A 21,602-nucleotide genomic window follows, 5' to 3' on the forward strand; every position below is an offset into this window, starting at 1 on the left:
GGCAGCACTGACCTGTTTGACCCAGGGTGTGATGCCCTGCACAGCACTGACCTGTTTGACCCAGGGTCTGATGCCCTGCACAGCACTGACCTGTTTGACCCAGGGTCTGATGCCCTACCCTGCGCAGCACTGACCTGTTTGACCCAGGGTCTGATGCCCTGCACAGCACTGACCCGTTTGACCCAGGGTCTGATGCCCTGCACAGCACTGACCTGTTTGACCCAGGGTCTGATGCCCTGCACAGCACTGACCTGTTTGACCCAGGGTCTGATGCCCTGCACAGCACTGACCTGTTTGACCCAGGGTCTGATGCCCTACCCTGCGCAGCACTGACCTGTTTGACCCAGGGTCTGATGCCCTGCACAGCACTGACCTGTTTGACTCAGGGTCTGATGCCCTACCCTGCGCAGCACTGACCCGTTTGACCCAGGGTCTGATGCCCTGCACAGCACTGACCTGTTTGACCCAGGGTCTGATGCCCTGCACAGCACTGACCTGTTTGACCCAGGGTCTGATGCACTGACCTGTTTGACCCAGGGTCTGATGCACTGACCTGTTTGACCCAGGGTCTGATGCCCTGCGCCAGCCGCAGCTCTCTGGCCTGCTCCTCACTGGAGCCTAGGGCCTGGCCCACCTGGCGGTCTGAGAAGCCGTCCTGCTTTGCCTTGAGGAGGAGCTCCCTGGGAACCGAGGCGCTGCATGGAAGGGACAGTGGAGGAAGAAGTGTTGAAGATAAGTTGTGGGGGGAACATTTCAGCATTTTAGGACAATAGAGTGACCATTGTCATCTTAAAGTGTCATTAATTAGTGGGATTGTGCTTATTAGGCAGACAGAGACAGAGACATTCGGTCACAATTGTATTTTGGCAGGCCTTCATGTCATCATAATGGCAGATTTTACACTTTGTTGCATGCTGAAAATCAGATTTTCAGAGCACAGAACACCCAAGCACAACCGAACATATAATGGCTTGTCTTTACTTGCGCAAGCAGAGCGCGCAAGTAATAATTTCGCTCGGTCTCTTCAACGTGACAGCGTCAACCACTTTTCTGTGTAAGTAAATCTGTGCCTGGTTTGCTGGGACCAGATTACACAGATGACCATTTCTCTTACGTCATCACTGAGAGCTAGTCACACATATACACACCATGTACTCTGGTCCCAGCTCTCAACGATGACGTAATGTGTAATCTGGTCCCAGCAAACCAGGCACAGATTTGCCATCAAAAACATGGTAAAGTATCTATCATCTCCGACTTCTGCAATTATGATAATAGGAGATTTCAATGAAGACCATTATACTGAAAAAGATAGAACTATAAAGACCTTCATGTCAAGATTAGGCTTTAAACAATTAAATACAAATCCAACTAGAGATTTCGGTACTTTAGTTTAGATCATGTATATTTTAACAAATTTGAAAGTATTATTACAGAAATTGAAGTTAGAGACACATATTACTCTGATCATGATTTAGTATTAATATCACTATAGTCCAAAATGAAATACATTTAAAACAATTGACAATATACAATAAGTAATAAAATAATTATAATGTATAATATATTTTAATTCAGTTTATATACCATTTTCTTTTCATCACATATCAATGATTTATTTTTCTGTAAAAAAGTAGGTAGGTAGCAAATAGTTACACCTAATGATTATACATTTCAAACGTTCCTTCACAGAGATACTGAGATGTGACAGTTTACAGCAGTCGAAAGTACTTGCGCGCTCTGCTTGCTCACTAGTTGGCCATTTATGGCCTACTAGTGTGCAACAAGCAAGTATGCACTCAGCAGAGTGCAGTTCTAGTTTAGTTCTACTTTTTGTTTTTTTACATCCTTTTAGTCTGCGGAATTGTCAATATTATTTTAGTCTCATTTTAGCTTAGTTTTAATTTAGTATTATTCAGTGAAAAAATGTAGTCAACAAGGGTTTTTTTCGTCATAGTTTTAATCTATGAAATGAACTGTTCCAGATCATGCATGTTCCTGGGGTACCATTTAAAAGGGAAATAAACAGGCTTTAAAACAAAGGTTATTGCCAAAAAAAAAGTTATTGCCAAGAAGGATTGTTACAACAAAAATGTATCTACAGTACAGTACTGAAAACTAATTTCAAAACTTTTTGTTTTATGTTTATAATAATCTTGACTAGAGGTGAAGATAATAGTGAGTTTGCACGTCTACATTTTATTTCAATTTAAATCACTTCTCTTTTGTTCAGTTCTTTTCCCTAAAGCCTGTGCAATTCAGTCCACGTCTACATTTTATTTCAATTTAAATCACTTCTCTTTTGTTCAGTTCTTTTCCCTAAAGCCTGTGCAATTCAGTCCGACTGCGGTAAATAAAGACAGTGAAAACGCACTGTAAAATTGTGTCAGAGGAAAAAGCCTAGAGACAACAGGACTATAACGAGACAATGAATCTCAGTGTGTTACAAACGTTGGTTGTTACTTTAACCGTGTGTGTGTGTGTGTGTGTGTGTGTGTGTGTGTGTGTGTGTGTGTGTGTGTGTGTGTGTGTGTGTGTGTGTGTGTGTGTGTGTGTGTGTGTGTGTGTGTGTCGCAGAATGGGCAGACAGGACCAGTGTTGATTTTGACAACAAATGTAGATTTCAGTTTTAGTCATAGTCTCTTAAATAGTTTGATTTAGTTGACAAAAATGTATTTTGGCAGGCCTTGATGCTGACGTAATGACAGATTTGACACTTTCTAAAAAATAGCTGATCTACAAGCTCACAACGCATCGCAGCGCGACACGTTGTGAGCTTGTAGATTGGCTATTTTCAGCAAGCAACCAAGTGTAAAATGACCTTTTACTTATACTGTACTGGATCTCTTGTCTAGTCCCTTCCTAACATTTTCGTCTAGTTTATATTTGTTGACAAAAATGTCGATATATTTAGTCTTAGTTTTAGTCATCATAGCTTAGTTTTCATTTAGTTTTTGTCAGTGAAAAAAGGTAGTTATGATTTTTTTTAATGAATCAACACTGCACAGACGTTCTGCCAAGGTGCAGCAGGGGTGGAAGATGTCCTTGAGTAAAAGTAGCAATACCACCGTCAACCATGTTGACATAATCTGTAGCAAGTAGAGGGCCAGTAAAAGTACAAAAGTACCGGCATGAAATTAATAGCGCTTAAGCTCCTCCAAATGATACAAAATTCTGCAGCTCGATCGATTGGTATTCAACCAGCCAAAATTCTCACGTATCCCCCCTTCTCCACTCCCTCCATTGGCTCCCGGTCATGGCCCTCACAGAGTACAAAACTCTGATGCTGGCCTTCAAAGCAACCAAAGATAGGGCACCCCCATATCTTGTAAGTCTCATCGGACCCTACAAACCCTCCCACACGCTCAGATCAGTCAACGCAGCGAAGCTGGTAGTACATTCACAAAAAATGCTGGGAGAACGCTCCACACATCCCAAACTCTGATTCATTCTAGCTCCAAAACTATGGAATGCACTTCCCATTGCAATTAGAACTGCCAATCTTCTGCCGTCGTCTGAATACTCCACTTGCCCTAGCCTCAGCGACCTTACAGGCATATGCAAAGACTACATTTAAGTAGCGGTACAGTATATTTCCAAATAATAGCCCTTACTCAAATTACCTAATAACAGCCCAGGTTCTGACATTTTGCATAATAACCAGTTTTAACTAATTCAGATGGAATATGAAAATAAATATAATTAAATTAATGTCATAAGAATACACAACTGTATTACATATAACTTTGCAAGTGCTTTTATTTTTATGAATTAATTTATTTTTAACATAAATAAGGCTCTTATGTGTGACATGTTTTTTCCACTTTTGTCCCTCATCTCAAGAATGAGTGCTATATATAGACATCTGTATACATTTAGACGTCTACATTTAGACCTTGATTAGCCTGGCTAATCAAGGTCTAAATGACCAGGTGCTCCACTGTTGCAACAAATATAAACAGGACTTGGAAAAGGAGTCTTCAGGCTAAATCTGTCGACAATATATTCTGATTAATTTAAGACTTTTAAAAAACCTGACGGAGTTGACGGAGACGTGGGACACACATTTGATACGAGATATTTATTGGAATTTAAAAAAAAATAATTAACTGTGTATATTGTTTGCTATGTTGTTGACAATCTACTTTCATTTAGTATGTATATTTATGTGATTGTGACAGTATTAGACACTTTTTTGGCTGTTTGAAATTGTGACCACTTGCTGGGGACAGGCTAAATACAGGCATTTTTGGGTACAGAGCCTGCTTTTAACCACCTTGTCCAAATAACCGCCATTGTCCGTATAAACGCCCATGGGCCATTATTTGCTAACTTAAGCCCATCACACACCGTCTGCGACCGCCGCGCGTCAAAACAGCCGCCACCATTATTTTCAATGAACCTATCGCACACCGGCGGCGTCTGACGCCCGCTGACACCTCGCCTGACGCGCCGATAGAACCAGTTCTATTTTCCAGGCGGCGCCGCGCGGCAACGCGTCGCGTCGGACGGAGCCGGTGTGTGTTGGGCTTTAGTCAGCATCATTTATATTTTGTTGAAAATAGAATAGCTCCACGTGTCACGTCCACAGCGTGTTGAGCTTGCAGATATCCTGCGCGCCACTGAACGTGGCTTCACCGCTTCACAACAAACAGCACCATCTTCTGTTTAATTCGTGCCATACTCAGCCTATGCACAGCCGATTGTTATAATTCAAAGTGGTATATATTCTGTGAAGTGACTATTGTCATGCCATGTGTAAATCATGTTTTTTAAAATCATATGGAGCGAGATGTGAACATCGGCTTATTATGGCCAAGCGCAGTTCACGTGCACTGCATGGCTCATTGCATTGCTTGTCATTACATTTTCTATCGTCTGTAACAGCCACTTGGACTTACCTGTAGACTGGTACAGTACTAGAGTAAGCTATGTGTAGGCATATAAATTATGGTTTTATTCAAATGCAATCTACAGTTTATAATGAAATCTGGATTTGTGCACTGCTCAGGCTTCCCCTTGCTCAATCAGAACATGTAGTGGTTACACCTGTGTGTTGATACGCTCCCTAATTGTATATTGTTTACCATATGCCATACCCTGTAATTTAGTACTAAAGAAAGATGCTCGACAGGAACTGTCTGTTACCATGATGGCCAGGTGCAAAAAGCCTGTGAGCAAAGAAATAACAGATCTACGTACAAGCTCACAACGGGACCCCCAGGCCTTAGAGTCAGCGTGAACGGTCTGTCTTGGTGTGGTCACACACGCAGACGTGTGCATCTGAAAATTATTACCTACTTATTATTATTGTTAACTAAATATTCTGTATCACCTGGCAGTTAATGATTAAGACCCCAGGTGCTTCTCGGTAACATTTTTATTTTAATTAATTACTTTTTTTTCCTTTTTTTTTTCACATAATCATTCATTGTTTAGTCTTGCAATGGCATTGGTCATGCTATTTGAATATAAATACCCCGAACAGAGGCACAAATCTACACAACTTCAAAATCTCTGGAAATGTTGACCTTTAAGCTTTAACCCTGATAAAAGTAACTAAAATGCATGCAATACATATATATTTGTGTGATAATTAGAATGTCTAGAACATGTATTATGTATTATTGTGAAAGATATCCACCGAATGTAAATTATTAATTTATTATTTTAATAATTATTATAAATGTGCTTAAAAGCTTCATAAAACTTTATTTTTTTTATATTTTAGAAAATATATTTTGTAAACAAAACAAACAAACGTGAATTTACACAAGACTGCTAGTGCTGTCAAACAGGACTATGAAGCCATCTATGAAAAAGTGCAACACAACTCAATATGCAACACAATTGTATATTAAATATAGTGGGGAGGGGGTCCCCACTTCATCTATCTCGCTCAGCTTAGGGGTCCAACAATACAGGATTGTATACCTGGTGGAGCCCGCAGCCCACCGATTCCCCCTCCCACCAGCCACCTGTCCTCTAGACCAGTGGTTCCCAAAGTGGGGTCCGGGGACCCCCAGGGGTACCCGAGGGAGTTCCAGTGGGGACCCATCTATTTTGTTCATGTTCATAAAGTGCTAAAGTGTTTAAAGCAGTGGTTCCCAAACTTTTTCATGTCAAGGACCCCCAAATTGACACTACTTAGCCTGTGGACCCCCATTTGAAAAGATATGCCAGGGACCCCCATAAGAGAAGACGTACACATTTAGACGTCTACATTTAGACGTCTACATTTAGACAGTGTCCCCCCGAGTGCCTCCCCAGTGTCCCCCCCGAGTGCCTCCCCAGTGTGCCCCCCGAGTGCCTTCCCAGTGCCTCCCCAGTGTGCCCCTGAGTGCCTCCCCAGTGTCTCCCCAGTGCCTCCTCAGTGCCTGCCCAGTGTCCCCCAGTGTCCCCCCAGTGTCTCCAATAGCAATACAAGAGCAATAATACAAATTAATCTTAATGTATTAATCTTATTAATTAATGAATCAAATTAATTAATTAATCAAAATTGCGGCCTGTGCCCAGCACCATGCCAAAGCTTTTTCCTGCAGGAAACACTGCTTGTGGTTGTAAATATATTGTTATCCGTGTTGCGAGGATGAGGGGTACCTGGAAAAATATCTACCCCAAAAGGGGTACCTGGACCAAAAAAGTTTGGGAACACCTGCTCTAGACTAGTCCTCTGGCCCAATAACCACCATGTGTTGGGCCCGTATCGCAGCGGCGGGACCCATTCTCATTAATTATTGAACAGCTGAGTCAGGGTAGGGGTTGCTGGAGGCAGGAGTTAGGAAGCGCGCGTCGTGTGAGTGGCGGCATTGATCGTTAGGGCTGGTTAGGGCTGTCACGATTACAACATTTAAGCAATTTAATAATTGCGATTAACAATGTAACTGTGGTTTTGACATTGAAAATAAAATGTTCCAATGTTCAATAACAAATAAAACAATTGTCAGATCGTATGCAGATCATATGCATAAAAAAACATATTTCCGTTTGCCTTTTAGGCTGCAAGCTGCTATTTTAGTCATAATGGTTCCTGCTGGACTCACTATCTGCTACTGTGTGTCTAGATAAGATTGGTTGGAGCCAGCCGAATACAGAGAGCCAGCTGGAGCGACATTTGTTTCAGGAAATCGCATACAGACAGTATAGAAGCCAATCTAAGCCCCTCATCTCATCTGTGGATACAGTATGTTAAAAGTTACACTCTGTAAATATAATTTCCTACCCCGGATTTGAACCCAGGTCTCCTGTGCAAGTAAGTACTGAATTTGATTTACCACCAAGCTAATACAGCCTTCCTGCCTGCCAGCTTGCTCTGGGGAGAAATGTTATGTTGACTTACAGGCAGTATACTTGTCAGTGACGTAGAGTCTGTGGGGGCCAGGGGGGCTTGGCCCCCCATGAGGAATTGGACCAGGGATCTTGGCCCCCATGAGGAATTGGACCTGTATATATATATATATTCGCCTCAGTTCGTCCCGTTTGTACCGCACCAGGTTGCGCCGCGCCCGTTCGCGCAATTCTCGTCTTGCATTGACTTTGTATGTAATCGCGCCGCTCTAACCATCCAAGTAGGTAAGGGTATGCAGTACTGTAGCCTACTCTGCTTAGGCTACTTGTTTACAATGAAACCACCACCTGCAAGAATACCCTGGCTGGTAACAGCAATGCCAGCCTGCTGTTGAAACCTTCCGCCGTCCCAGCGACAGAACACAGAACCAGGCGGACAGGACTAGTGCAATCATGGCATTTAAACATGGTCTTCCGTTTATAATCTAAACACTGACACGTTTAATAAGTGTTTAGAACCTAAACGCTTGAGTTTAGTGTGAAAAAAACCAAAAACATTTCTTCTCTGACATTTCGTCAACCAATCATGTCCAATCAAACTCACATAATCAAAATGTCTCAATAGAAGAGCAGGGAGACCAAATACAACCAACACGAACCCAATTGTATAAGTTATCAACCTTTTTTCATCTTCAATATTCCAGAGGGTCAGCAGAGAGTCATCACACACACACACACACACACACACACACACACACACACACCTGAACAAGTTTGATCAGCTTCATAAACACTACAGTGACATCTAGTGGAGGAAGATGAAAAGTATTTTCTTCCAAATTAGTTTTGTCTCACAGGACATTTTCAGAACCCTAAAAATGAAAACGGTAAAACAGAACTGAATAGGCAAGACATGGATATCCCAATATCACAGTTATCCAGGACAGTTGGAATTGGTTTGCTTTTAAAATGTATCGTTACACCGTTAGGATTTACTGTGTTGTGAGCTTATATAGTGAGTGTGAGTGAGTGTGCGTATGTGAGTGAGAGTGTGTTGCATCACCTGTCGTGTTGGGTCAGGTGCTGACCCATTTGCGTGATACGACGCAGTTTGTGGAGGAACCATTTGTCAATGGCTGTCAGCTGGTGAATCTCATCCACGCCAACACCGCTGTGGAGGGCCTGACACGTGACACACAAACACACACAAAGCAACCAATAAAACAACATGTATAACTTGGGAAGTTTTTAATGTTGTAAAAGTAACTGGTATGGAGCCCTGAGGGACTCCGCTCAACAACGCAATTGAACGGAGTTCAATGGTTTACAGTCAACCTATTCCTGGAAGCAGAAGGCACGTGAGCTGAGCTGAGATGAGCTTAGCTTAGCTGCGGTGACTGTAGGAGTGTCTGTCTGAGCCAACACCCTTGAGGGCGGGTCATCACTGAAGTTTGATGGCCTGGCAATAAGACATGGACCATTAGTCCTTAATGCTGCCACCGGCGTCAACCATCTCATCCCGCGTTTGGTGGGGGGAGACAGATCTGTCATGCGGGGTTTTGCCGCGACGCAGAGTGCCTCGCTACGGAGGCCTGACACTGACTTCACCTTACTGTGATTGCCTCCTCAGGGCGCCGGCAAGGGGGGGTAAAGCAACGACCCTGTCGTTCTCTCGCCATAAACTCGGTGCAGCTCCTCTTTGTGCTTGCGAACCGGAACTTCAGCATCCTGTGCGCAGATAATGCTAATGGCCTCCTTATTTCACCTCTCTTCCATCACACAAGTTGGGTTGGAATTAAAAAAGGCAGAAGAGGATGCTGAGCGAAGTTGAGCTGCTCCATGTGGAACTAAATAACAACCCTGGGCAAGAGGGTGAAATGTCACAACATCTGAACTAACTTGGAACTTCATTAATCCCAAGGCCTTTGCTATTCTACCAGTTTGACTTTGTGAGCACCTTGCATTCACATGGCCTTGAGTTTACCTTTTCAAACTATCAAGCTCACAGTTGTGGTTCAATGGTCTCAATACACGGGTCAAATACAATTTGAAAAGTGTGTGTATGCAGGGCTCGACGCTTAGCATTTTTCCAAGTAGCACGTGTGCGCCTAAGTTGAAAGATCTAGTAGCACACAAATTATTTTAGGAGCACGATGAAAAATGATGTATTTTTAAGGGGCGCTAGCCCCTCCAATATACAGCCTTTGTCCCCACACATCTCAAAATGAGCCATTGACAATCAACAGAGAAATTACGTCAAAATTCTGCTAAATATGACGCCATTGACATTGAAGGGAAAATGTATGTCATAAGTAAACGAGCAAATCAGCTAACCAATCACAGGCAACAGGCATTCTGATTGGCCAGTATGAGATGATTTCTGATGATGTATGATGACAAGAGCGCCCCTCACTTCACATGGGTGTGATTCTTTTAATGAAGTGATATGAGGTAGGGGTGTAAAATAATGTCAAAATATTATATCACTATCTTTTCAGCAATTATCACAAAATAGTGATATTCATCATGATATCATTGTTATGTTTGTTTTCATATAATCTATATAATCAATTTGTTTTATGCTAATACTTTGTAGATAGATCGATAGTTCCATACCTCTAATACGTGCAACACATTAGAGCTATGGACCAGAGCTAGATAGATAATAAGTTGCTCATGGATGGATAGACAGGCTATCCGTTTTTATCCTGCTGTTCTATCATGTTAGTGTGACATTCAGACAGTGCAGAGGCTGCTCGATGGTGAATTAGTATTGTAACATTCTCCTTGGCTTTGACTGACTGATATTAATACGGTAATCCAGCCAGTTCGGTCATTTGCATTATCATTTATGCTTGGCACACACTTTTGTAAGCAAACGCTAAGCAAGGGTTGTTTTTGATAAACATCAATCCGTCCACTCCATGTGTGTGTGTGCGCACGCGTGCGTGCACGGCTGCACGCTGTTTCACCCGCGTTTGGTTAAAAGTAAGTTACGTTTGAACTTTGAACATTACAAACAAACTTTGCAAATAACGTGTCGGGGTCCAAGCAATTCCTTCTGAATCTGTGCGATCATGCTAATGCTATCCCGCTGAGTTCGCTCTGACTTCTTTAGCAAGCAGTGTGACAGGGAAGAGCACGGAGCAGCAACACAGGGAGGGGAGGGGCGGTGGGAGCAAAGGGAACAGATCTTCAAATGAACACCGCATTGAGCCTCGACAGAGTCGACACGTTGTTGGCTTGTAGCTCTTCTCTTTTTGGCGAACGACACCGCCGTTCAGAAATATAAATGTAGGTATAGAACCACGACTATAGAATGTGCACTTGCTGTAGACAGAGACTTGTCTTTATCACGATTGAATGGTCAAATCCTGTAGTCGCACCTGTGCTACAAATTGAATTTTACAACTCGCACGGTGATATTTTTAGTCGCAAATGCGAGTACCTAGTCGCACTGTCGAGCCCTGTGTGTATGTGTATGTGTGTGTGTGTGTGTGTGTGTGTGTGTGTGTGCTGTGAGACCCAGAGAAAAGCTGACTTGAACTCCATGGCCAACCTCTCGGATTAGTGTAGCTGAGGTGCGCATGGCGCGTGTGTGTGTACCTTGGCCAGGGAGAAGATACGTGTGCTGGACGGCACGGCCAGCTCCTGCTGCAGGTCCTGGTTGGGGGACCAGGCCTTGCTCATGGGCAGCCGGGGCATGAAGCCATCCACGGACGGGTGACACATCCTCAGGGCCTTCTGCATGCTCTCCTCAAAGGTACGACCCACTGCCATCACCTGCACGTACACAGAGGACAAGAACATATTGACATAATCAACAACCTCGAGCTAAGACCCAATAGACTAATTCAGAAACGGGTCTCAGCTTACGTATTTCCTGTAGGCGGAGCCAACATAGCTGCGGGGTAAACCTGCACCTCTTCTACTACAGTGAACTGTAGAGTGATTGTTAGTCTGCCTCAAACGTTACTCTTTTAACTGCATTTTACTAACACTAACATTACAAAGATGCCCAGAACATCGGGATGAACCTGTGTAGTTTATGGCTGCTCCAACAGTAGTGGCAACATAAAAAAAAAAAAAAAAAAAACGGAATGTCAAAATATCCACCGACCAGAGCCATAGAATAATGGTTGAGACAAAGCAGTGAAAGGTCCTGAAAGATACATAACGTCAGTCTTACCAAATACCAAATCTTTCTGTTTTATGAACACAAGGCACAAGTACTTTATACCTCATACTAAGCATTTAAAGTAGTATTATGTCGGCTCCGCCTACAGGAAATACGTAAGCTGGGACCATGAGACCCGTTTCTGAATTCATCTATACTTGACTAGACAAAAGACGGACATGAGTTGCACTCTTTTTCCCCCCGATCTACACCAAATCTCTTTGCCGAAAATAGCTGATGTACAAGCTCACAACGCGCTGACGTGTTGTGACGGTGAGTATGTACATTTATTATTGGCTATTAATAAATTAATAATAAATTAATACATTTACATTTGGTTGATATCTTTCACAATAATAAATAAATCATGTTCTAGACATTGTAATGACCACAAAAAAAGTTTTTACATACTTGTATCAGGGTCAAAGGTCATAGGTTCAAAATTGTTCAAACGAGTCCAGACATTTTAATTTGTGTGAATTTCAGCCTCTGTGGGGGGTATTTATATGCAAATATCATGACCAATGGCATCACAATGAACATCAATGATGACGTTTAGGTGAAAAAAATTCATTCATTCATTAAAATATGTTGTATTATTGCAACGCTGGGTGTTACAAGGTTAAATGTTCCCCCCAAAATAAGGATGATGGGGTTCAACTGGTTAAAGGGTAAGACCACTTTTTGAGAGGTTTGGGTTGTTTTCTTACCTTATTATGGGCAAACTATTCCATTCCATGAGTTATTTCGCTCTGTTGTATTGTTTATTAGCAATTTAAGAAACAAAAATAGTCGCTCATTGACTTCCATTGTAACGGGGTAACAGCTCTCAAAGTCAGTCTTTTAGCACATAAACCAACGCAACAAAAGCTGATTCTGACAGTTTATGACATCAGGAAAACTCATGCGGTTTTATTTTCGTCTTTTAAGATAGATTTATAAAGTTACTATTTTAGTCGGAGATAGACTGCAGCAGTACTATGGCGTTCCCAACTCTCGCGGGCCGTCTTGCGAGGTTTCGTTTGTAAACAGAAGTCTCCACGCTGTTTGAGATGCACCGTCGCATATGAGAAATCCCAGACACAGACACTTTACACACTTCTTCTAAAGTGTCTTATAAAGTGTCTCCCTCAAACACATCCATTGTGTATGTTTTTAGTGTCAAGCAGACGAGATCAAATCCATTTGTTTACATCCCCGTCGTTTCCAATAAGGAAGTGGTGTATAGTTTTGGTCCAATCAGATCAGACGCGAATGGCAGTGATTCGGTCGGCGTAGGCATACCTACCAGATCTTCTTTCTACACAAATTAGTCAAAACAAGACAAAGTTTTATTAAAAATAAAAACGCATGAGTTTTCCTGAACTGTCAGAATCAGCTCGTTAGTATAGTGGTGAGTATCCCCGCCTGTCACGCGGGAGACCGGGGTTCGATTCCCCGACGCGGAGCCACACATAGAAGGTGACCACTTATAAAGGTGACACACAGGGGCACTAGGCAGGAACTAGACACAGGGTATGGTGGGAGCACACCGTTCTTACCAGCTTACCATACAGCCAGCAGACAAAATAACAGGATAATCTCTATATTCGTATGTTCATCTCAACTGCACAACTCTTCAATAAATACAGGCAAACTAAGCTCTACGACTGGACATCCATCTTTCATGTTTCTGTGTGCACTGCTGCGTACGACCACTTTCACCACCTGTGAAGTAATGGGCAACAAAATTTGAAGGAAGGATTGCCATTACATTTGGTAAGAACGGTGTGCTCCCAACATTCCCTGTGTCTAGTTCCTGCCTAGTGCCCCTGTGTGTCACCTTTATAAGTGGTCACCTTCTATGTGCTGTGTTTCTCAAGCCCGCCACCAGGTGGTCAAAAATAATACTGGTAATAATAATAATACAAATAATGCCTCTCTTCAAATGGCTCCTACAGTTGCGTTCGTTTATGTGCTAAAAGAGTGACTTTGAGAGCTGTTTCCCCGCTACAATGGAAGTCAATGGACCCTATTTTTTTTTCTTAAATTGCTAATAAACAACACAACGGAGTGAAATAACTCATGGAATGTAATAGTTTGCCCATAATAAGGTAAGAAAACAACCCAAACGTCTAAAAAAGTGGTCTTACCCTTTAAGCTCCACTCAAGTTTGACTAGCCACACACACCTCTCCAACACTCTTCATGGAGCTCCCTATCTCCAGGGACATGCCCTGGAAGCGGTCTAGGTCCCAGCGGGGGATCTTGGTTACGATGTAGTCCAGACTGGGCTCGAAGCAGGCCGTGGTCTTATCAGACACCGCATTCCTGATCTCTGGCAGTGGGATGCCCAGCGCCACCTTGGCTGCCACGAACGCTAGTGGATATCTGTAGGAGAGGGGAGGAGTATGATGAGGTTTATACTTTCCATCTCCATTTACTAAAATGTTTTCGACCATCCAGCCTTCATCCTATGTGTGACACACAGATGAAGGCTGGACAGCCTAAAATGGTTTATATGACATTACATATGGACTATTAAATGATGTAAACAGGCTTTTACGGAGTGCAGCCCTTTCTTTCTTAACAGTTTACTACAGCAGGACAATGCACCAGGCAGTCAGATACAGTGCAGTGGAATATAGACACAGATTCACTAGGCTACTTTTTTATTCACATTCAGTGTTCACACTTTGTCCTTGTTCAGAAAATTCCTTACTGTACTACTACACCTCAGCTCAGCAGAACTATTTCCATATTGTTACAGTCATCAAGTGCCTGGTCAGACCCGGGATTCGAACCCGGGTCTCCCGAGTCTTAACCAGCCAGTGGAATGGGCTATATGCACACATAACTCTTCCTACTTCCGTGCCACTTCCCTACTTCCTTCACAGGTGTTACAGATGATACTAATTAAGGCTCTGTTCCATTTAGTGTGCATTGGTTCTCAAATATTTAAATTTCAAGGACCCCCATAACTCTCAGAGTTACACACCCGTACATGGCCATTTGGAACCCACTCAAGGACACTTTGAGACACATTGGTGTAGCAGAGCAGAGAAACACCTGTGGAGGTCTGTTTACCCAGTGGCTTTAGAGGCCAAGGCGGAGCTCCGGGACAGGCGTGCGTTGACCTCTATGATGCAGTACTCCAGAGAGGCCGGGTGCAGGGCGTACTGGATGTTGCACTCGCCCACTATGCCCAGGTGGCGTACCACCTTGATGGCTGTCTCGCGCAACATGTGGTACTCCTCGTTGGACAGCGTCTGGCTGGGCGCCACCACGATGGAGTCGCCTGGAGGCGGGGAGCGAGAGCCATCAGCGGGTAAGAGCTTGGACTTAATAGTATATCGCCTCTGTCGTGTGATCACTTCGCACAGCGCTTAGAGCTTGTATATCTGCTTCTTTGGATACATTTATGTGACGCTGTAGCATGATCAAGTAGGGCATTCATTTACAAAAAAAACTGAAAGTTATAATATGGAGATAAGGGGCTCCATATTGCACCACCCTTATCGCTAAACTAATTTCCCATTTTTTACTATTTTGAAAAACATTTTAAAATAGTTCTAGACATTGTGAGACATAGATCGGCTATTTGAACTATTTCAAAAGGTTTTTTTTAATAGTAAAAAATGATAAATTAGTTTATGGATAAGGGTTAAAGGGTGGGAAAAGATATAGCCAAAGATGTTTCTGCCAGACAGCAACCATATAGAGTCTGATCTGGGGTTTTGTGAGATTTTCTTTTCATACAGAAGAGAAACTGAGTGAGTCATTTCATTAATTAAAAACAAATGAACAGAACAGAATAGAGTATAATCTGAGTGAATGTATTAAATTCAAATGAAGAGAACAGAATGTGTGTTGTTGGTACCAGTGTGGATGCCCAGCGGGTCAAAGTTCTCCATGTTACAGACAGTGACACAGTTGTCAGCGATGTCCCTGACCACCTCATACTCCACTTCCTTCCATCCCATGAGAGACTTCTCTACCAGGATCTGACTGCTCATGGCCAGGGCCTGCACGCACGCACGCACACACACGCACGCACACACACACACACACACACACACATGGACTTGATCAATGTGACAGCTTCAGAAAGTGGGGCAACCACATTGCAAGACAAAACCAATCCTCTCTCTCTCTGTATTTTATAATTCAACACAGAATTCTAAATCTTTTCCCCCCCATTGGGCAAGCTATAATTGGAGCTTCAACACAAACATTTCCAAAACAGTAGTGAAGCTCAACCTTTTCTGGATCAAGGCCCACTTAAAAATCTTGTAAGCGTTTCGCACATCGTACAGCTATTGCAGAATACAAATTTGCAGATACGAATTAATTATCAAAGAAGCACAGTAGGTTAGACAGCATTACAGGCAGATGCTGTAGATGTTGTCCTGCTCAAATTATTGAGTAATTTCAAAATTTCGATTACAACAGAAAACAAAGTTAACAACTCATATAATGTTCAAACAAGTGCAACCAAAAGCCGACTTCCTCCTCTGTCGATTATAGTCTATTACAGCATGAGAGGCTTGCACTTGACAATAATGTAATATAGTTCATAAATTAAGTTAAATCTCTCTCAAATAAAAAAATGTAAGGGCTCAACTGGGCAGACAGACACAGGGCTGGCCATGTGTTTGTCAAGCGTGATGGTGCATTCAGGTTGCCTCATTTACTAATATCCGCTCACTCACTTTCTTTCAAGATGCGCTCAAGAGTACACGTATGTGTTTTTAAGTGAAGCAGTACTCTGTAGCAGTGGTGCCCACTTCCCAAATCCTTTAGCCCTGGACCCAAAAGAGAAATTAGATGTTTGCCTGGGATCCAAACTAGTGAAAATAGCAGCTTTACAAGCTTGCTTGTAGATCTTCATACTGTAATTTATGGAATATTTTGGAGACTATTATTTCTTCATGAAATTAATGAAAATAATTATAATTTAATTTCTTTTAAATTCATGAACCATTTAGATTTTTGGGGAATGTTTTTTGAAACGGTTTTGAATCAATAATTAAAAATAAATGTAGGAAACAAAAGTGAAGGGACCATAAAAATGGGTCCGCATCTCTGCGACCCACAAATGGGTCCAGAATCCCAACCCACTGTTTTGGAAACAGTGCTCTGTAGTAAGGAGTCTACTGACATCATTCGGTCCTTACCATTAAACGTATCAAATTCAGTACTCAACCCAAGGGAATATGTGATCATTTTTAAAGGTGTACATGTTCCCAAACCTTGCGAGCGGTGTCCTCTAGTTTGTCCTTGTTGTCACACAGGCCAGAGCCCAGGCCACCCAGGGCATAGGCTGAGCGCAGCATCACAGGGTAGCCGATGGTCTCCGCTGCCTTCAGGGCATCTGACACCTGGAAGGAAGAAACACATTCATTACAGACATTCATATTTTGTTTTGTTGTTGGCAAACAGTCTCAACTGACTACAGGTCTCCTTTTAAAAGAGACCATTCATAGCTAAGAGATAAATACATAGTGAGTAAATAAAGTAAGGCTTATGAACATTTATGAGTGCAGCGTATAGAAAAGTCAAATCTAAAATCATTGTTCATTCATTAGACTCAAGGCAAAACGTTTATATAATCGTGATACTGATTTGAAATCACATCACCCAGCTCTAAAATAAAGTAAAGAGAAAAAAAAGAAAAGAGGCCAGTATATCAGATTTGGGCTCATACCGATTTGACAGCAAAGCTGGGTGCAATCTTCTCATTAATCTCATTTAGTTTGTCAGCAAACAGCTGTCTGTCCTCGGTGGCCATGATGGATTCCACGGGGGTGCCCAGCACCTTGACCCCGTATTTCTGCAGGACGCCGCTCTGAAACAGCTCAACCCCTGGACACAGCACACGCACACACGCGCACGCACACACACACACACACACACACACACACACACACACACACACACACACGAGGAACAGCTTAACCCCCGGACAGACAGGTACAAACAGGTTGGTGAGGAACAGCTCAACCCCTGGACACAGAGAAGTGACCACACAGGGAGGTGAGGAACAGGACACCAACATACAGTACCTAAAAATGCTAAAAATGAGCACTTGTGCTCAACTACTACCCTGGGTAAATAAAGGATACAATCTTTTTTTTTTAAGTACAATACTGGAAGATAGGGCTGCAAAAACTTCTTGTAGCCCTCCCGCTGCTGAAATTAGGGTTTTATGGAAGATACATCTGAATATATTGCTAGTTTGACCACTTTAAATCCTCCAATCTTAAAATAATAACCAAAATAGCCAAACTACAAACTCTCAATGCTTGTAGAGTAGCTATTATCGCTGTGCAACATACTTCCATAAAAGACATGCTGGCTTCTGTGGAATGATAACTTGAATCCATGTGCCCGGACCACTAGGCCAGCGTTGCGGTCCTAAAATCCTTTCTGATGGAGGTCCGTGGCCACATACATTAATTGCCATGAAAAAAGATCCACTGCCCCATGTGACGAGTTGGGGGGTGAGAACATGTTGGTAAAAACGAACTCATGGTCACGGAGTTGAAAAGACAAACCCCACATTCTCTGGACACAGAAACGGGTGAAACCCCGTCCTCCTCACCACAGTTGAGTGCCGTCTGCCCCCCCATGGAGAGCAGAATGCCGTCCGGACGCTCCGTCTTGATGACCTCGGTGACGAACTGCGGCGTGACGGGCAGGAAGTAGACGGAGTCGGCCTGCTTGGTGCCCACCTCGTTGGTCTGCACCGAGGCGATGTTGGGGTTCATCAGGACCGTCTGCACGTTCTCCTCCTACAACACGTTTGGGCCGAAATATCATATTTCCATAGTCTTAACTTTTTAGACTAACCCTAACCCTAACCCTAACCGCTCCAATGTCTGTCTGTCTGTCTGTCGTACGAACAGCTGCAGTACCGCTCGGTGACCTAAAGTGGCACTGTTGAACAGCCTAAAGGGCCGTTCACCCTGAGCACTATAACTAACTGCAGCCAGCCAATGGTGTTGCTGAGCAGCCTGCACCGCTCAGTTCACAAGAGTGTGAGTCGCAGCGAGTAATAAAGTCGGTATACTAGGGCCCAAGTGGTTAACGTAAAAAAAAAAGAAAAAAAAAGAAAAAGAAAGGAGGCTCCCCTGTAGTAGATCCCGGACTCCCTGTTGGAGACCCATGCAATATAATATCAAAACAATAATCTGCGGCATGGGCCATGGCTCAGCGGTCCAGGCACCTTGGCTGGTAATCCAGTCTGGCAGTGTGCCGCGGGGTCAACTCCCGATCCCGACGGCCTTTACTGCATGTCTCCCCCCCCCCCCCATTTCCTGTCAGCCTACTGTCTGTCCCTCCATAAGAAAATATAAAATAAAGGCGAAAGCAAAAACAAAAAAACATAAACTATAATCTGCACATTGAAACTAGAGGATATAATGACCTATCATCTGTTGAGGTATTGCAGAGAGACCTTCTTTTCCCGCTCACCTTCATGGCTTTGACAGCCTGAGATCCAGAGTAGTCAAACTCCCCAGCCTGGCCAATGGACAGCCCTCCAGACCCCAGCACCAGCACCTTAGACACCTACACCCCAGGCAGGCACACACACAGGCACACACACACACACACAGACACACACACACACACACACACACACACACTTTCAGAGTGCAACAACCGAGCAGAACCAAACATAAAATGACTTGTCTTTTAGTTCTACTGGATCCCTTTAACATTTTAGTCTAGTTTTTCTTTGTTGATGAAATTTAGCCTTAGTTTAAGTCATCATCATAGCTTATTTTTTCTTTAGTTTTCGGCCAACATTTGTTGTCATAATAGTAGAGGAAACTAGATAAAGTGCCCCAAGGGGCACTTTATCTAGTTCTATCTTTATCTAATAGGCCAATGTGATAATTTCTTCTTACGCCTTGGATGGCAATTGGATGATTTCGGGCATTTTGTTGCCTATTGGCCTATTATTGGCCTATTATTGCCTATTGGCCTATTAGATAAAGATAGATAGAAGTTCTATCTTTATCTAATAATAATTATCACATTGGCCTATTAGATAAAGATAGAACTAGATAAAGTGCCCCTTGGGGCACATTATCTAGTTCTATCTTTATCTAATAATAATTATCACATTGGCCTATTAGATAAAGATAGAACTAGATAAAGTGCCCCAAGGGGCACTTTATCTAGTTCTATCTTTATCTAATAGGCCAATGTGATAATTTCTTCTTACGCCTTGGATGGCAATTGGATTATTTCGGGCATTTTGTTCCAAAAATGTGTTTTGCAAAAATCCACCTGTTGGTGGCGCTATAACAATGTGAAATGGGTGGGATATATTCCTCAGCCTAGTAGGAAAGTCTGTGAAATATTTCACGTAAATTGCACGCTGTGTTCATGATTTGAGGCTTTTTGTTCAAAACGGGCCAATCCTGCAAACTTTGAAAGCCAATGTTAGCCAATTAGGATGGGATATGAAATATCGGACAGATCCGTCTTGAACACATGACTATAGAGATAGTGTGTAACGATTTGCGGGATTTTTGGACAGAATCTGGAGGAGTAATATAAAAAAGTGTTTTTCAAAAGTCGGCCTCCTGGTGGCGCTATAACAGGCCGTTCTGGAAAGGTACATGTTGGAATCCAGGGAGTGTGTGCAAAATTTGGCATCGACCGGGTTAACGTGCCGGAGATCAGCTGTACACAGACGGGCGGACGGACACACACACAGACGGAGTGCAAAATGAAGCAATAAGCCACGAGAGGTCTCAGGTTATCGGGTATTTTACAATGGGCGAGCCACATCACGTCCTTGTTTTGCTCAAGAAAGCTTAGAGAAGGAAAAGACGCCAACGTCATGGTGTCACGTGACTGGACGCCGGGGCTGCGCCATGACACCCCCCCACGCCCCCATGTGCCAAAACTCGCATCGGAAGTTCGATGAATACATGGGAGTGGATGGGAGCCCGCTGGACATCTTGTAAACAAACATTATTTATGAACGATAGCGACCTTTGTCATATAATCGGTCCAGGAATATACAAGAAGCAATGTGACAGGTTGTTTTCCGAGTGGGTGTTTGTCATCTAAAGGGAAAAGACGCCAAAGTAATTTTCTCTACCTTGCAATTCAAGCCGGCAGATTCGTCACTGTGTGTCAAATCTGCTGGGAATGCATTGGAGTGAATGGAGCCGAGTGGACAAGCACATAAACAAACTATTTCTGAACGATTGAGACCCTTGTAAAATAATCACTTCTGGAAACGAAAAGAAGACATATAACACATTGTTGTCTGCTGTGTTGCTTTTCGATTTGTACACTGTAATTTTATAGAGCTATCCAAAGAGCACAAATACGTTTCTGAACGTGAAGACTGTCTGCAATTCCAGCTGGCAGATTCGTCACAATGGGTGGCAGAGTACCAAATTGAAGCAGACATTGACTGCGGTGGAATATTGACGTAAATGGAGCAAAGTATAGACAAGCATATAAATAAATTAATTAATCAATCTTTATTTATATAGCACATTTTTCAGGCAGCGAGTGCAGTTCAAAGTGCTTTGCAGTAAGAGCAAAAAATAATAATAAATATATAATATATATATATATATATATATATATATATACACACATATACATATACATAAATATACATACGTACATATAACACAAAGAGCAAAAACAAAGCAGGAAAGCATCAACTATATAGCAATAAAAACAATAATAAAAAGGAGAGACTAAACACAGGAAAAGGACATGTAATGATCTAGGAGGTAAAAAGGTGTGTTTTAAGATTTCGTTTAAAAATGTCCACAGATTCAGAGAACCGTAGATCCCTTGGCAGGCTGTTCCACAGCACAGGGGCGTAGTAGCTAAAGGCGGCTTTGCCATATTTTTTTGTTTTTGGGGTCTCTGGTATCTCTAGGAGACCAGCACTGGATGATCTAAGTGGTCTGCCTGGCACATATTTTGGAAGCATTTCTGAAAAATAGATAGGTGCATTTCCATTTAGTGTTTTAAAAACAAGTAAAATAATTTTGAAATCTATTCTAAAATGTATAGGCAACCAATGCAGGGACTTTAAAATTGGTGTAATGTGTGCTCTGCGTTTAGTCTTTGTCAGCACGCGGGCAGCTGCGTTTTGGACCAGTTGTAACCAA

General features: G+C 42.7%; 1 protein-coding gene across 1 annotated transcript in view; it reads right to left on the bottom strand.

Annotated features, from left to right (window-relative positions):
• The window catches only part of cps1 (carbamoyl-phosphate synthase 1, mitochondrial), a gene marked incomplete at both ends in the record, with an annotated part of 94,588 nt that overhangs the window by 58,855 nt on the left and 14,131 nt on the right, over positions 1-21,602 (bottom strand). Inside the window, 10 exons of the mRNA XM_080785933.1 lie at positions 550-695; positions 8,351-8,469; positions 10,894-11,070; positions 13,635-13,833; positions 14,530-14,740; positions 15,323-15,467; positions 16,695-16,823; positions 17,150-17,307; positions 18,047-18,236; positions 18,919-19,014. Of these exons, the coding sequence (XP_080642059.1) occupies positions 550-695; positions 8,351-8,469; positions 10,894-11,070; positions 13,635-13,833; positions 14,530-14,740; positions 15,323-15,467; positions 16,695-16,823; positions 17,150-17,307; positions 18,047-18,236; positions 18,919-19,014 (1,570 nt within the window). The remainder of the gene's footprint in view (positions 1-549; positions 696-8,350; positions 8,470-10,893; positions 11,071-13,634; positions 13,834-14,529; positions 14,741-15,322; positions 15,468-16,694; positions 16,824-17,149; positions 17,308-18,046; positions 18,237-18,918; positions 19,015-21,602) is intronic.

This window comes from Protomyctophum bolini (genome assembly GCF_963924005.1).
Source record: "Protomyctophum bolini genome assembly, chromosome: 16".
In the NCBI taxonomy this organism is placed as follows: Eukaryota; Metazoa; Chordata; class Actinopteri; order Myctophiformes; family Myctophidae; genus Protomyctophum; species Protomyctophum bolini.